The 15,615-nt window shown below is 39.4% G+C and overlaps 1 protein-coding gene across 5 annotated transcripts in view; it reads left to right on the top strand.

Moving 5' to 3' along the window:
• The window catches only part of DLG2 (discs large MAGUK scaffold protein 2), a 1,082,159-nt gene that overhangs the window by 407,741 nt on the left and 658,803 nt on the right, over nucleotides 1-15,615 (top strand). For 2 of the 5 annotated variants that reach the window (XM_086614508.1, XM_086614488.1), the window contains one exon: nucleotides 5,901-5,981. The exons of the other annotated variants lie outside the window; for them this stretch is intronic. In XM_086614508.1, the coding sequence (XP_086470634.1) occupies nucleotides 5,901-5,981 (81 nt within the window). The remainder of the gene's footprint in view (nucleotides 1-5,900; nucleotides 5,982-15,615) is intronic. 5 annotated transcript variants of the gene reach the window in all.

The raw sequence follows: 15,615 nt of genomic DNA, 5'->3' as shown, positions 1-15,615 counted from the left end.
GTTGCTCAGGGCCTCAACCTGATGCAGCACGCCGTCCCATTTCCCACATCCAGATCAAGAATTAGAAGGGGAGGTAATTCATAACATAGTTAGTATGTAAAACATATGCACAAACCGAGGCACAGTGTACACTGCCATAATTACCCACTGCTGACAACGAATATGCTGGTGCTGAATGTGATTAACCTGCAAGTGCAGCCAAGAACAATTCCTGGTTTCAGAAAGCCCATGTTAAACCTGCCTGCTCGTGAAACTGTGTTCAGCACTGCTTTGATTGCCCCCATTGCTGACACACATTGTCAATAACAAGCATTTTTGCTGCTGTAGACAAGGGTAAAATGCAAGGATGTTGCAGCGAGCCAACGCTTGAAAGCCTTACTCACTTAGCTTGCATGCTCAGGATTTAAATTACCAGGGAAACTTATATGTCTGGCTATTTATTATTACATACAACATGTTCTTGGAAACCACTCCACATTTAACAGCAGTTAAACCCATCTGCCGCTCCTGAATTTTCATTTCATTCACAAGTCTGTTTTAAAAGTATTTTTGGACTTATCACCAATGTGCTATCAACTGTTCATTATTCTGTTGTAAGTTGGTAAGAGGAATGACTCAAATTTTAAAAGGAAATTGTAGCCTCCTATATGTTTCTGAGCTTTTCATTGAAACCTGCCTTCCCCTCATTGTCTCTCATAATTGAAATTTTACTTTGTAAGCAATTATTTGCCACAAAGGTTCATCACCTCATGCTAAATGCCAGTTTTAGTGACATGTAACTGCATATGTGTAAATTCTGCAGAATTCATCTAGTAATTACATCATTGACATGAGGAACAGGCTTGAATTTAGCAATGAGATCACAGGCGTTGTTCAGTATATTGAAGGTCCTGTAAGTGCAACAATTTTTCATTGCTGTGATAGTTTGATGTGTGTGGGGGTGTTCTGGTGGCAGGGGAGGGGATTTGCTCCCTGTGCCACCAGATCTGAGTCCCATCCTCCCCCGGGGGGGGGGTGAGCCAAATTGGCGCCTCTGCGAATTGCCCTATTTAAGTTGGGACAAAGGGGCGGGAAAGGGCTTTTTGCTCAGGAGCGAGGGGAGAGCAGGAGGGCGCTGCCCTCGCTCCCGGCTCCCCGCTGGCGCCATGTGCTCAAGATGGCGCCGGGGGAGCCGCATGGGGGGCTCGGGAAGCGTCTCGCTCCCGGGGTGCCCGCCGGGCCGAGCTCCTCTAGAGGAGATTAAGATCTAAGAGAAAACAACCACAACGACCGGGTCAGCCAAGATGGAGCAGGAGGAGGTGCACTGGAGCTGAGGTTTCCCTTGCAAATCGGTGTGAGATGGCAGGCGGCCCCCTGCAGCCAGGGTGTACTCGGCGGAGCAGAAACCCACTCGTGGCCCGTGGAGAAACCCACGTCGGGGAAGGAGATGCCTGAGCCCAGGAGAGGTCGTGGAGCAGGGGATGCACGACCAGGTACTGTTGATAATGGGGCATGGAATGCACGACGAGGTCGTGGAGGCATCTGGAATCCGTGGGACGGCCCACGCCGACGTGAGTGGCAGCAGCTCCCTGAGAGGCCGAGACTGGTAAAGCCCGAACTGGTACAATCCATGGGGAAGGATTGCAATCCTGCGGGCAGGACTCACGTTGGAAAAGTTTGGGGACTTTTTTCTTCATGAGTAGGGGATCCACCGAAGCAAGGGAAAAATGGTGTAAAGGCTCCTCCTCCTTTAAGAAAGGAGCGGCAGTTAACAACATGGATGAACTGACCTGCACTCCCCATTCCCTGTCCCCCTGCGCCGCCGGGGGGGAGGTTGAGCCAGGAATGAAAGGAAACGGGGTGGGGAGGTGTTGTTTTAAGATCTGACCTTGTTTTCTCTTTTCTCCTCTCAAGTAACCGGTTTTGTTCCCTTGTGTCTCCTGTTCAGTAACTGTTAATAAATTGTTTTGTTTTATGAAGAAAGCCTGAGTCATGTTTTGCCCAGGACCATGGTTGGTGGGTGCTCCCTCTCAGTTCGTGTCTCAACCCTCAGTCCAAAAACCACGACAATTGCTTTATTTAAAAACACTATCACAAGTTTCTTTACATGTCTGTTCTCCCCGCGTTCGTGTTGTATTATTGTTAGTTGGCATAGCAATACCTCAGTGCCCTCTACATAAGATTAACAGGAACTTTGTAGTTCCTTGAGATTTTCCTGAGATCTTCTTTACCTTAAGAAGATATTTTTTAAACAGAAAACTTAATTTTCTTCAGATTTCTTTGTGTGGCTGATTCATTGTATGATACTTTATCATGTGCTTGTATGAGGGTAATTTTTGTTGGATCAAGAAACTTCTTAGTATTTAGTATGTGCCATTTTTTTTCCGTGGTAGTAAATTGATCCTTCCTTAATCCACAGATTAACACGGCTTTCCAGACAGTGATCCCACTATAGCCATATATAAACCCTTCTAAAAGTGGAACACGTTAACACTGAAACCAGTTTGCCTCTAGGTCTTGTGTAAAACTTTGACTGGGTTTTTAAAAGTGAGTGCTCTCAAGAGATCACAACTGTCGTGGTGGCTCATAACATTTAAGGTAGCTTGAAATGTGACTTTTTTCTTTTTTTTTTTTTTTTTTTTTTAATTAAAGAGCAGAAGACTTGGATTTTCTTTGCAATAAACCCCAAAACTTTATATTTAAAGTATATAGTAAACGGTATCAATGACAATGTCTATTAGCAAATAGAAAACCTCCTTTAAAAAAAAAAAAAGTTGTCATCTTAGGATGAGATTCAATTGTCTGAGATAGGCATCTAGTGCTATTTTAGATGTCCTGCAAGATCTGAGTTGTGCATGTGGCTGTTAGAAATGACAAAGGGAAACCCATACCCTTCTGAAGCAGCAGCTGGAGAAAAACATGATACCTTAGTGCATCTAATGACACAAGACAACTCAATCTCACCTGTAGGGTGTTCACATTCGTGACATACACTACGATGCCTATGAAGAATGCTGTTTATAAATACTGCCTCACTTGTATTTGAGTAGAGTTTATTCAAAAGCCTATTTGTGCAAAGGGGGTTACTACATTGTATATCCACTTTGTGCCATTTGTACATTCTCAATTTAAAAGCAAATATATTTTTATATATATATATGTATTAATTAGCAGAGAGGAATGTGCCTTTTGCTCTTAGCAGGCTATTAATCATCTAGTTCCCAATTAAAATTGCTGAGATTAATAGGGAATAAACTTCTCGTGCATGAAAGCTATGGAGTGGTAGTATGTAGGACTGGAGAGGATTTGTTTCAATGGTTCAGCACTCTAGCAGTTAGAGGCTTTTTTCACAGCTGCAAATTTAGGCTGATTTCTCTGAATTCTGTCTTCAATGTACTCTGAAAAAAATACTCTGTATTTTTGCATTTGATGTTTCCTCCATGAGAGCAGTGCTTACTGCTCTCTGAGCGTTTCTTCTATCTGTATTTATGAAACCACACATTTCTTTTCAAAAGTCTCTAGAACCAAATCCATACACAGAAGCGTGGTGTGGTCAGAATGCATCAGACCCAGTGGACTTGTCCATTAAGTGTATCCCAGTCTCTCATGGTAGGCTTGGTCCTGATGTTTGGGAATCCACAGCCACTCATTACACTGTAAAATAAGTTACTCCAGATTTTGTCATGTTAAAAATCCTGTCCTTATGAGCTCGATTGAATATTCAGACTTCAGTTCATCCCACTTCACTGAGATGGGAATCCATCCTCCAAAGAGTGACTCATAGATTCATAGATTCATAGATTTCTAGGTTGGAAAAGACCTTAGAGATCATCCAGTCCAACCATCCCTAATCCCCATTAAACCATATCCTCAAGTAGCTCATCCACCCTATTCTTAAACACATCCAGGGATGGGGACTCAACCACCTCCCTGGGCAGCTTATTCCAGTGGCTGACAACCCTTTCAGAGAAGAAATACTTCCTAACATCCAACCTGAATCTCCCCTGACTAAGCTTATGCCCATTTCCTCTTGTTCTATCACCCATCACTAATGTAAAGAGCCCTTCCCCTACCTCTCCACCATCCCTTCTCAAGTATTTATAGGCCGTAATCAGGTCTCCCCTCAGCCTCCTCTTCTCCAGGCTAAACAGCCCCAACTCCCTCAGCCGCTCCTCATAAGTTTTATTTTCCAGCCCCTTGACCAGTTTGGTCGCCCTTCTTTGGACTCGCTCCAGGAGCTCAATATCTCTCTTAAAGCGAGGGGCCCAAAACTGGACACAATATTCCAGGTGCGGCCTCACCAGTGCCGAGTACAGGGGCAGGATCACTTCCCTGCTCCTGCTGGTCACACTATTCTTGATACACGCCAGTATCCCATTGGCCTTTTTGGCCACCTGGGCACACTGCTGGCTCATATCAAGCCGGTAGTCAACCAACACCCCCAGGTCCTTCTCCGCCAGGCAGCTCTCCAGCCACTCCTCCCCGAGCCTATAGCGATGCTTGGGGTTTTTATACCCCAAGTGAAGGACCCTGCACTTGGCCTTATTAAAGCTCATGCCATTGGCCTCAGCCCAACGATCCAGTCTGTTCAAATCCCTCTGAAGGGGAGTGCATTGAAGCCCTGAACCAATCTCAGGAGTTTCCCATGTCTCAAAGGACTCTATTCCTAGCTGACACATCTAAGTGCCTGAAGTTTGACAGCAACAATATAAGCCTCAGTTCTTAAGAACACTGTTATATGACAGCAGTAATCCTTTTAGGCAGAGCCAGAAGTCCCTTTTCCTTAGACTATACTTAACATTAAAAAAAGTTATACCCTGAGTTTTTTGACAACTACTAGGCGTTCTTTATTATCAACGGTGTTTTAAGACTTCCCTGAATGACTTGCTAGCCTAGTGGTTTTATGCTTGCTATTAAAAAAGACTTAATCTTGCAGGTGAGAGAGAAAAAGTTATTTTTCTGTCTTTTTTATTTTTAAAAGGTTGTATTCTTTAGTGATATAGAAACAAAATGTTTCTAAAGGTGAGGTGAACATTACATAAGTATCATAATGAGTATGGCCTTTGTAAAAATGCTTTTGAGTACCTTAGGTATTAAACATTCTGTAAAAAATAAAAGCTATTGGATGCATAGCTACAGACATGGAAGTTTTGCTATTAACAGAAATTGCAGTCCTTGCAACATAAGTCTCTCTTTTACTGACAGGGCTCTTCCATATTGTTGTCGTTTGTTAAAAACTCGTGTGTTTTCTACAACAGCATTGACTCATGCCTGGGCAGGAGTCTAAATTCATTGCAGATTTTCCATTTCACAAAATACGAAGCCTGATGTTGATTAAAAGCAAATGTATGGTCTCCTACTATTAAAACTTCACAAATTCATAGTGATAATTAGAGTTAGTTTTAAAATTTAGAAGCAACAGGCTTGTTTCTAATTTTAGCTAGGAAGAGGTGGACTGTCAAGAGAATGTTTATTTATTCCTTATAGCCTTTTTGCTTGATTTGCTAATAATTATTTGAGATTGGTAGATATTGCATACTAAAAATAAACTGAAATACAGTAGTGCAGTGTTAATTCTTGTAAAATATATATCCCCGCTTGTTCTTCCTTGAAGGATAATTAGCTATTCCATAGATATTTATAATCAATAATATGCACTCACATTTTCAATATTATCTACTATAAAGCCATTTAATTTTTGTTTAAAAGCCTCTGGGCAATTCAGCATGTATTAACACCAATTTAGAGTTTGAAGGGAATAGATGGCATGCCAGATTATTTCCCAAAGCAGTTATAGCAAAAATGACCCCCCCAGCCGTCAAAAAACAACCTGGGAAGCAAAACCACACAACCATATGCAAACACGATGAAAAATCTGAGTTTGGAACGTGTCCTGAGTAGATGTCTCTATGTACTTCCAGAAAGGCCAAGAGGAAGAAAATCCCACAGGTAGAGGCCTTCAGCTGGGACCTTTTCCTGAAATGGAATGGACTAATGCACAGGTGAGAGTAGTCAATTTAGCTGTGAGAAATAAATGAGGAAAGGAAATAGTTTCTGGGTTGCTGCTTCATAATTTTGCCAATTTTTCTCCCCAATGCTCCCCTAGACTCTAAAGCACCTGTTTTGAGTTAAAAAAAATGTTTGTGTGAATACTTCAATAATTACTGAGATGCTGTGACATATAAGAAGCCACAGCTACATAGTGATCAAACTGAAAACAACTTGGGCTGTTAGGAAAACAATTTGACCTCACCTTATTTTTGGCATCTGAACAAGTCAGCAATATTGCCATGGTAGTCAATGGAGAGACTCTTCCTGAATGCAGTTCTAACCTGCTTTAGATGTCTCCTCTAGATGGAGGTGGATCGTGCCCTGAAAATGATTGTCTCTCTCCATTGTCTAGACACTCTTTTTGATCAACTAACTTGGATGTAAATGTCAGACTTTAGATATCTCATGTGATCAGGAAAATTTCACCTGTATCTTTTTGAAATTTCTTTATATTGCCTGTTGGCCTTGCAGAGATACAATCAATTTCTGAGATGTAAAAGGCAGGACCAACCTGGGTTATAGGACAAGACTAAGTATATGTATGTTAAATAGTGCTGCTATCATAGACTTGAGGAGTCTGACAGACAAGAGCATTGCTGAAGTTGTTTATTTTTTTTTTCATTCAAAGAGATTTTTCAATAGAGCAGTTGTCATTGAAACCAGTAGTACCAAACAAAGTCCAAATCAAACAAAAATGCCAGTGACTCTATTGCACTGGGATGCTAACCTCCATAAATTTCTGTTATAAAAATTTTCGGTTTAGTCGATGTTACATTTGTCTTCTCAGTTTTCAGTGTATGACCTCCTGCCATTATGATAATAGATGTGTGAGAAACTTGATATTTTGGTTGTTTGCCAGCTGGGTCCTTTGCAATCTCAGGAGGAAAAGAAGGCAGTTTAAGATATCAGGATAATGCACACTAATGGGATATTTCTGGTAAAAGCAGTCTAAAGTGATATATTGTTGATGTCCAAATTGCTATCCTTTGATTTCAGAGTTAACAAGACACTGGGATAAATAGGGCTGATGACAATTCTGGGTGACCCTTGCACAGCTCTCTGCCAACTGGACATCAATTTATAATGGCTTACGATGTCTAGGTAATTTTTCTAAATGTAAGACCCAAAAGTATGTGGTGCTTAAGGTGGCAACCCAGGATGAGTTCAGTGGAAATTATAACGGATAAGAACTCTTACAGTATATATCTGGACACTCAATTTCTGCCTCCTAAGATTTTGAGAAAGGTTTAATGAAGCTTATTTCTTGGTTTATTGTGGATGCACATAAGTAAGTTTTGCTCCTTTTTGTAACACCAAAAAGAAGAAGAAATTAAGCTAGTCAATCACTGTTTAATTAATCATGCCATATATTCATGCAAAGATGAACAAAAACTCTGATACCTCTTCAATACTGAGTGGCACACAGTAGGAGGGAAGTGCTGTTTGCTCCTTAACGAGCCCATATGGTGGTAGGAGATCCAGTGTCCCCACTATGCAAACAGCACCGAATCTTTAAAAGCATGTTAAACAACATCTGCCAGTTACAAAATAAGTCAATCAGAAGGCTTGTTACTTGATAACTTTCACTTAAGAGCCTTAAAAAAGGAGGCTGAAGAGATCTGTTGGAATATTTTTTAAATTCTAGAGAGATGGAGTGTGAGTATCATGCTATTGTTTTTATCTTTTTTTCAAATAATACTACGGAGTAGGTTAGCTATATGTCAGTCCTGGAAAAAAATATTGGAAAGATTAACGAGGATTTAGCTAGGAAAGTAAGCATAAAAATAAATTAATGGTAGGAATAAATTAATGATAGTCAGCATAGTTTTAAAGCAAAGCAATTATGTTAGATAAACTTCATTTCAGAATGTGAATGTGCTTGATGAATGGTCCTAGGTGTTGTTTATGCTTTTGTAAGGCATTTGATTTAATTTTACATTGTATCTGGTATAAATAAATAATAGTGTACTTTATCAAAATAATGTTCCTTAAGGGCTGATTGGCTGACGTCTCAAAGTACTAAAGCAGGAGAAATGACCCTTACGTGGAAATTTTGAGGGATGGTCTTTCACGATTTAGAATTGTATGTGGACGACGTATTTCAATATTTTCGTAAATCATTTGAAAGTCGACATGAATTGTTGGATGGTAAAATTTGCAGATGATACAAAGATTGAAAAAGTAGAAAAAAAAAAAAAAACAGGATGTGACAGTCAGAGCAATCCAGTAATCCAGTTACAGTCTAGCCTGGTAAACAGAGGCCACACAAAAAAAATTATTATTTCCTGGGAGAGAAGTATTACACAGCCAGAAGAGAGCAATGCCAGCCATACCTATGCAGAAGGGATCCCTACAATGGAAATAAGTGACGCTAAGAAGGTTCCAGAGGAAAGAATAGAGAACTCAGCAGGGCTTGTACTGTGAATTTAGAAGATTTAAAAAAAAAAAAAAAAGTTAAGAACAAGGAGGTGGTTTTATTTGTATGTTGATCGACAGAGAGGTTATGGAAATATCATGCCACATTTTGGAGTCTGTACGTTTATAGATACTAAAAAAAAGATATTAAATATATATAAAGAGAGATAAAAGAGACTAGAGTGGAGAAAAATTCTTCCATAGAGAGACATGACTTAATGACAGTGTATTCCTGCAGGGACACTGAGAGTAAGAGGATTCTTCAGATTACCAGAGAAAATCAGGCTATGTACCAGGGTGAAAGCAAACAAATGCTAGGGAGGCGTTTTTAGCAGTGAGAATGTAGGACAAACCATCAAGGGAAGTGGTAGATCTCAATCTCGTTATGTTTTCTACATTAGATGCTTTTCTGAAATAGATACACATACTTTAGTTTAAGACAAGTTATTGTTGCCAGTGTCATGAGCTGCGGTGCGTTAGGCTAACCTCAATGATCTAATGACACCTTCTGCCTTGAACCCTGAATCTTTTAGGTGCCTGTTCTCTGCTCCAGCAGGGTCAGCAGAAACACAGGAATGTGGGGTTACATGATATAGTTGAGAGAGATTGAACTCAAATAACTAATGCAGTTTATCACCTTCTTCTCCTGCCACTAGCTCAAATGAAGAAATGTGGTGCTGTATTACTTGGTTTAACGAGAGCATTTACTTCCTTTTTACTTCCTTCCCATGGCTGAATAGAGGCTAGTACTGTTTTCTCATTTTACGTTTTGCTTGGCCTGAGATTTGCAGCTTGCACTTTAATGCAAGCGTGGGTCAATCACACTGTATGTAGATGCTAGAATGCTTGCTACATAAAGCTACATTTTGAAATTTCAGTAGAAATAGTTGCTGTTGGCCGCTTACCTGAAAAGGCTTCTCACAAAAAATGTGACACCTGTATTCTTTGTCATCCATACTTCTGTTATTAAAGTCCCATGGAGAAAAAATCACAATACATTATGAGGTCCTTAAGTTCACTTTACTGTGCTTTTGTTGGAGATATGTCTTTTTTGTCTTTTTTTTTTTTTTTTTTTTTTTAATCACCACTCTATAATACACCACATCATATAAAGAGGTCAGTGCGGCTATCTCCTGACCCATATATGTGGAGGATGAAGTTTGAATCCTCCCAAGATCACTTATTTCTGGTTTGTAATCTGTAGTAGTTAGATTTTGGTTAAAACAGTAACATTTTGTTGAGGGGGTTCGATGTTGTTTCAGTGCTGTGTGACTGTCTGCTATCTACTACAGCTCAGTGGTATTTTGTGTAACTGGTTGAAGATAGGGTGGTCTTTAAAATGAGTTTCTAGACTTAAGATATGTTATTTCAATTCCCGGCTTTGCAGCTAGTCTCTTGAATCATCTTTGGCAGCTTGCTTTAATCTCTTTGTCTCTGTGGTTTTTTATTTGTAATAGAGAGAAAACATTTTCCTGTCTTTCGAAAAGTGCTTTGAGAAGCTTCATACTGCCTGAAAAGGCTTTAGACTTTTTCTATCTGTTTTACATATAACATTCATTATTGTACAATCATTACACATACTCTCAGAGCAGTGAATGGTATGTTCTCATGCAATGATATTCTAGAACATTTAGAGGTAAGAAGAAACTGAGGCCCCCTAGTCTACAAGTCTATAGGTGCTCTGATCAACTCCTAGAGAAAGTATAATTAAAATTAGCTTTCTTCCAGACCCCCACTACACCTTGTTATGCAATTTCTTTTCTGGCTCCCTGCTTTGACTCGCACCTAAAATGAACTACCTTCGCTTATTCCCATCCTACTTACCCTATGTCATTCACTGGGAGAAAGTGACTCTCCTCTCCATTGAGGCAAGGATGGAAGGGTCCACTGCTCAATTGTGAACTTTTCTGTAAAGACCATCTTCATACTTTTTATTCTATTCACTAGCGAAATCTATCAGTGTCTAAACAAAATTCAACAGCTAGGTAATGAGGGGTCTAAGACTTTGACCAAATCCTGCGGAGAACTGTTGAGCAATGAATTATGTCTGTTGTCTCTTATTTTACACTCAGATTGTAAATTCTCAGCAGCTCGGCCACTCCAGTGGAATTCCAGTCCTTAACTCTGACACTGAGATCATAGAATCATAGAATCATAGAATGGTTAGGGCTGGAAGAGACCTTCAAAGGTCATCTAGTCCAACCCCCCTGCAAGGGGGTTGTTGTATAACATCTCCTGCAAGGAGATGTTATAGCAATGGATATAAGGCTAGTCAGAAGATAAACTTTTGTGCATAATCTGAATTTTTCAAGTGGAAGAAGGGGAACTGAGCTCCTATACTCCTTGTTGTAGTGTGAAAAGTGCAGCAGAGAACATAGGAAGAGTTCGAATCTCAAAACCTGATTGTATTAAAGTGGAATTTCTCTGATGTACACACCTACTTCCTTTGTGTACTTAGGGACATATCTATTAACTCACATAGCTGTTTAGCTTTTTCCCCTGCTAAGTTTTCAGAAATTAGTCTTTCCTCTTGCCTATATACCCCTATAGAATTATCAACACACTCATTTCTCAGTGAAGAATTTTTGTGCTGAAAATATTGCATGGATGTCAGAAGGTCTAATTTTGCCTACAGTACCTTTTCATTATTTATGATTACTTATGAATAGTAGAAGAGTTGGAGGTGCACTTTATAAATTTATTTTCCCTTTTCTTATGGTGTCAGTTGATGTTCCCTTGTGGTCTCTCTCATGGCATTTTTCAGATACTGCTCAGGCAGTCCAGCTTACCACTGCTACGTAGTTGACCTTCCAATCTCACAAGCTGAGCGGAAGAGTTTACTTCCTCTCCCATTCAAGCAAACGATAAAACTTGAAAAGCTTAAATGAATCCAAGATGTTGTCCACTATATGTAGATGAACAAACGTAGGCAACGTTTGATAGGCTGTATTACCAAAGGTCTTTCTTCTAGCTTGAATGGTACTGAAAATTGTCTTTGTTGTTAAGTAGCAGGAATTTATTGATATTAAAAATGGGCATTATTTGTGGGCAATTCTTTCAAAGTGTAAGTCTTTAAATTATTGGGTGGCTTCTGTTAACCGTCATCATTGATATTTCTTATATTATTAGAAAAGTAATTAGGTAAACTGTCTGTAGTGGCCTCTGCAGACACATTTTATCTGAAGTTATTTATTTCTATATTCCACTTTCCTGCATAGAAGAGTGTTCACTAGAGCTTCCAGTTACCAAAACTGAAGCCTAGAGTCTTAAACAATCTTACATCTCCTTTGCAATCAGCAGCAAAGGTAACTGCTGGGTTTAATCCTCAATTAAGTAACTCTCACATACTTTCCTGCTGGGGTCTAACATTAATATCTACATAATGTAAAGGAAAACTGAATATACAGATAGTAGTTTTGCTCAACAAAGCTGAGGAAAATAGGGGTAACATCAGTATTCTGTGTTGCTTGCCCATGTTGTAGGGGGTAAAGTGAGTGTTGGAACTTGAAATGAGTTTTTAAACTAGTTATTCTTGATTTTTTCACTTCTGTGAGGTAATGCAGCATGGGTTGTTTAATTTAAAGCAACAAAATGATTTAGGGTTAAATGTTACAGAGGCAATGAAGAGGTTGTTCTGCTTTTAATTGATGCTGTGACCTACATTGTTCCCCAAGGCACTACAGACATTTTTCAGAAAAGTCTCCTGTTAATTATAATTGTACTCTGTGGTGCTGGGTCAGTTGTCATTTCCATTATATAAACTTTAAAAACTAGAGGGTTTTAGTTCAGTTATTTTAAATCACATTAGGTAAAGATTTGCTATTGAGGCTGGTAGCTCAGATATTACTGTCTGAGCTGACGGTGGCTTTAGTTTCACAGTCCCTTCTGTACAAAACCATGTAAGTTTTGAGAGGCACAAGAGATACCTGTTTAGCTGTGCAGTTGCTGAAGGCACTTCCTGCACTCTTGAGAAACAAAGCCAAAAATGCTGAATATTTGTGCCAGCTTAAATTCCCATAGCCTCCAGAGAAGAGCAAATGTGAGGTCCTGACCATCCACTAACCCTGGTTTCTGGAGTAAACCCCCAACCTCACTGCACTGCTGAATATACAGTGGAGGCTGTAGTGGAGGGTGTCCCTGCCCATGGCAGAGGGGATGGAACTAGATGATCTCTGAAGTCCCTTCCAACCATTCTGTGATTCTATGCTCCATATTTCCTTTTGGAGGAGACCATGTTGTCTTGCGACCCAGAAGGCCAACCGCATCCTGGGCTGCATCAAGAGGAGCGTGGCCAGCAGGTCGAGAGAGGTGATTCTCCCCCTCTACTCTGCCCTTGTGAGACCTCACCTGGAGTACTGCGTCCAGTTCTGGAGCCCCCAACATCAGAAGGACATGGACCAGTTGGAGAGGGTCCAGAGGAGGGCCACGAAGATGATAAGAGGGCTGGAGCACCTTTCCTATGAGGACAGGCTGAAAGAGTTGGGGCTCTTCAGCCTGGAGAAGAGGAGGCCCCGGAGTGACCTTATAGCGGTCTTCCAGTACCTCAAGGGGGCCTACAAGAAAGATGGGGAGAGGCTGTTCAGGAGGGCCTGTTGTGATAGGACAAGGGGTAATGGTTTTAAAATAGAGGGAGGTAGATTCAGGTTGGATATTAGGAAAAAATTTTTTACCATGAGAGTTGTAGAACACTGGAACAGGTTGCCCAGAGAGGTGGTGGATGCTCCATCCCTGGAGACATTCAAGGCCATGTTGGACGAGGCCCTGAGCAACCTGATCTAGTTGGAGATATCCCTGTTCCTTGCAGGGGGGTTGGACTAGATGACCTTCGAAGGTCCCTTCCAGCCCTAACCATTCTATGATTCTATGATTCTGTGTCTGTTCCTATGTCCTGTGGTCCCTACACTATCTGCCTCATGGAAACAGTGAGATGTATATTGGTAACTTGGATGAAAGATGGCTTACATCAGTGTAAAGAAGTTTTAAGGAAGAGGAAATTTATTTCTCATCTCTAGCCAGTAAAACTGAAGAGTTTCCAGACATTAATTGTAGACCCTCTGCATTCCCATTCTTACATAAAGAAGCTTATGTTGTCAAGTTATATCAGACTGTTGTTAACTTCCTTGAGAGGTTTCTTTTGCCCTCATGACAGACATAACATTTTTTTATTTTTATTTAGTTTTTTAATATCAGTTTACTCTGATGGTGCTTAAGCGCCCTTAGCTCCATTATAACCTGTTTACTTGAAAAATCTATAATTTCTTGATCGCTTAGGTATAAAGTTGATAAGCAGCTAGCTATCATGAGAGCTACAAGTGCTTCCCAACTTTGAAAGACTAACCTAAAGCTTCCGAGGTGAAAGAATCAAAAAAGCAGCAATCTTTGTAATCTTGCAAGTTATTGGACAATCTTTAAATTATTGGGTGATGTCATCATTACACAAAAGTAAGGAGTTGAGACATTCAGCTTCTGAAAATTCAGAAGCCTGAAGTCATAATCTGAATTCACAACCTTTTCAGATCTTTTAAAAATTTTGTTGGTAAGAGTAATTTTCCTTAAGAAACATGAGTGCTTTGATTGCTTCTGGAGACAACATCCTGATTAAATACTTTAAAATGTTATTTATTAAAGTTAGAAAGTTGGGCTATCCCTGACCTTTGGAATGATTGATGTAATTCTTTTAGCTTTGAGCGTAAATTCAGAAATTAGTCATAATTCAACTTGTAGCTTAAGGTAAAATAGTTATTGCAATGGAAAAATCTTTCTGAAAATAAATATGTTATATCTTATAGTGTACTCCTATGTACCTTTACTTTACATTGATGCCTGCTGCCTCAGTAAGTTGTTCTACTTAATTTTGTGATTTATTCAATCTCCAAGTGATTGAAATTATTTTTCTCTTTGCTTCATGCTTGCAAATCTTTGCCAATTCAGAAAAGCACAACGAAATTGTGAAGTATGAGCTACATAAACAGCGTCTTTACTTTTATCGGTAATGCACGCTCTTTCTGTAGATAGCCCAAAGCCTGTTGATTGTTTATATAGGAAGTTAACAGCTACAAGTGGAATGCTTTTTGTATGTTATTTAAAAAGTATTTTCCAGGATAAAAGTGATCATGATAAAATTATATCTTTACAGTACAGAGTTGTGTTTCATAGATACTCATATCAAATTGTGCTTTTTTCTTTCTTGGCGCAATAGGAAAACGTAGAACTTTCCGTAACATCAAGCAAGTGTGTCTCTCTGAAAAGAAAATGTTTGGTTTAAATATTTTTTTTCTGTTAGACTCCGGATAAAAAACCAATTTTATTCAGACTTTTTATTCAGTGAAGTACTGAAAAGAGATATAGGAATTACTAGACAATGTGGAGAATTTTAGAGAGCAAAAAGAAACAGGTTAAAATAAACAGCAAACTCATTAACTCGCCTGGCCTTAGCTTCTACCATGGGAGACTTTTTTCTACAATGCCTTTTGCACCCAACCCTCAATAACAAGAAAGCAGCACTTGTATTTTGTTGGGAAAAAATGGTTGTTCTTGCTTACAGGATAACATCGTTACTGATTGCATTACAAATGAGAAATGTCTGAGTTTAGTTTAATCTGTAGCTAAAGCCTGTAGAAATTTTAGACATCAAGAAGCAGTTGCATCCCTGAAACACAGACAATTAAGATACCTTTTCATGTTCAGTATCCTGGATGTGAGCCAAACACGGTCTTTATTCCAACTCCATTTAATAAAATTAGAAAGTTTTTCAGTTGTTGAATTAAAACAGAGAAAACCCAGAGAATTAAGAAAATTATACTTTTACTATAGTTTCGTTATCTACAAGGCAGAGTATATTGTTGAGAGAGAGAATACAGCTTCTTTACTACATAAGCCTTCAGTACTGCTGCAGGTTTTAATTATCATTGAATGAATTGGCTTGGATCTTCCCACACATGCATATAATTGTAATATATTCTACTTATCTAAGAACAGTTATAGCTCACTTTGGCCATAGGTATTTGAAAATTGCAGGTTTTGTTTTGATGGATAAAGCTTCTCACAGTTACATATTTATAACCTTACAGATGCAAGCAAAATACAGCTCATTCTTCATTTCTGTCCCATATTCAAAGGGTTTCTGCCCCTTCTAGGGACCTCTGAAGGCCTCTATCTCTTCAGAAATAC

This window comes from Tauraco erythrolophus, chromosome 1, assembly GCF_009769465.1.
Source record: "Tauraco erythrolophus isolate bTauEry1 chromosome 1, bTauEry1.pri, whole genome shotgun sequence".
Lineage (NCBI taxonomy): Eukaryota > Metazoa > Chordata > Aves > Musophagiformes > Musophagidae > Tauraco > Tauraco erythrolophus.
Note: the sequence above shows the minus strand (reverse complement) of the source record. Positions and strands in the feature narration are given on the sequence as shown.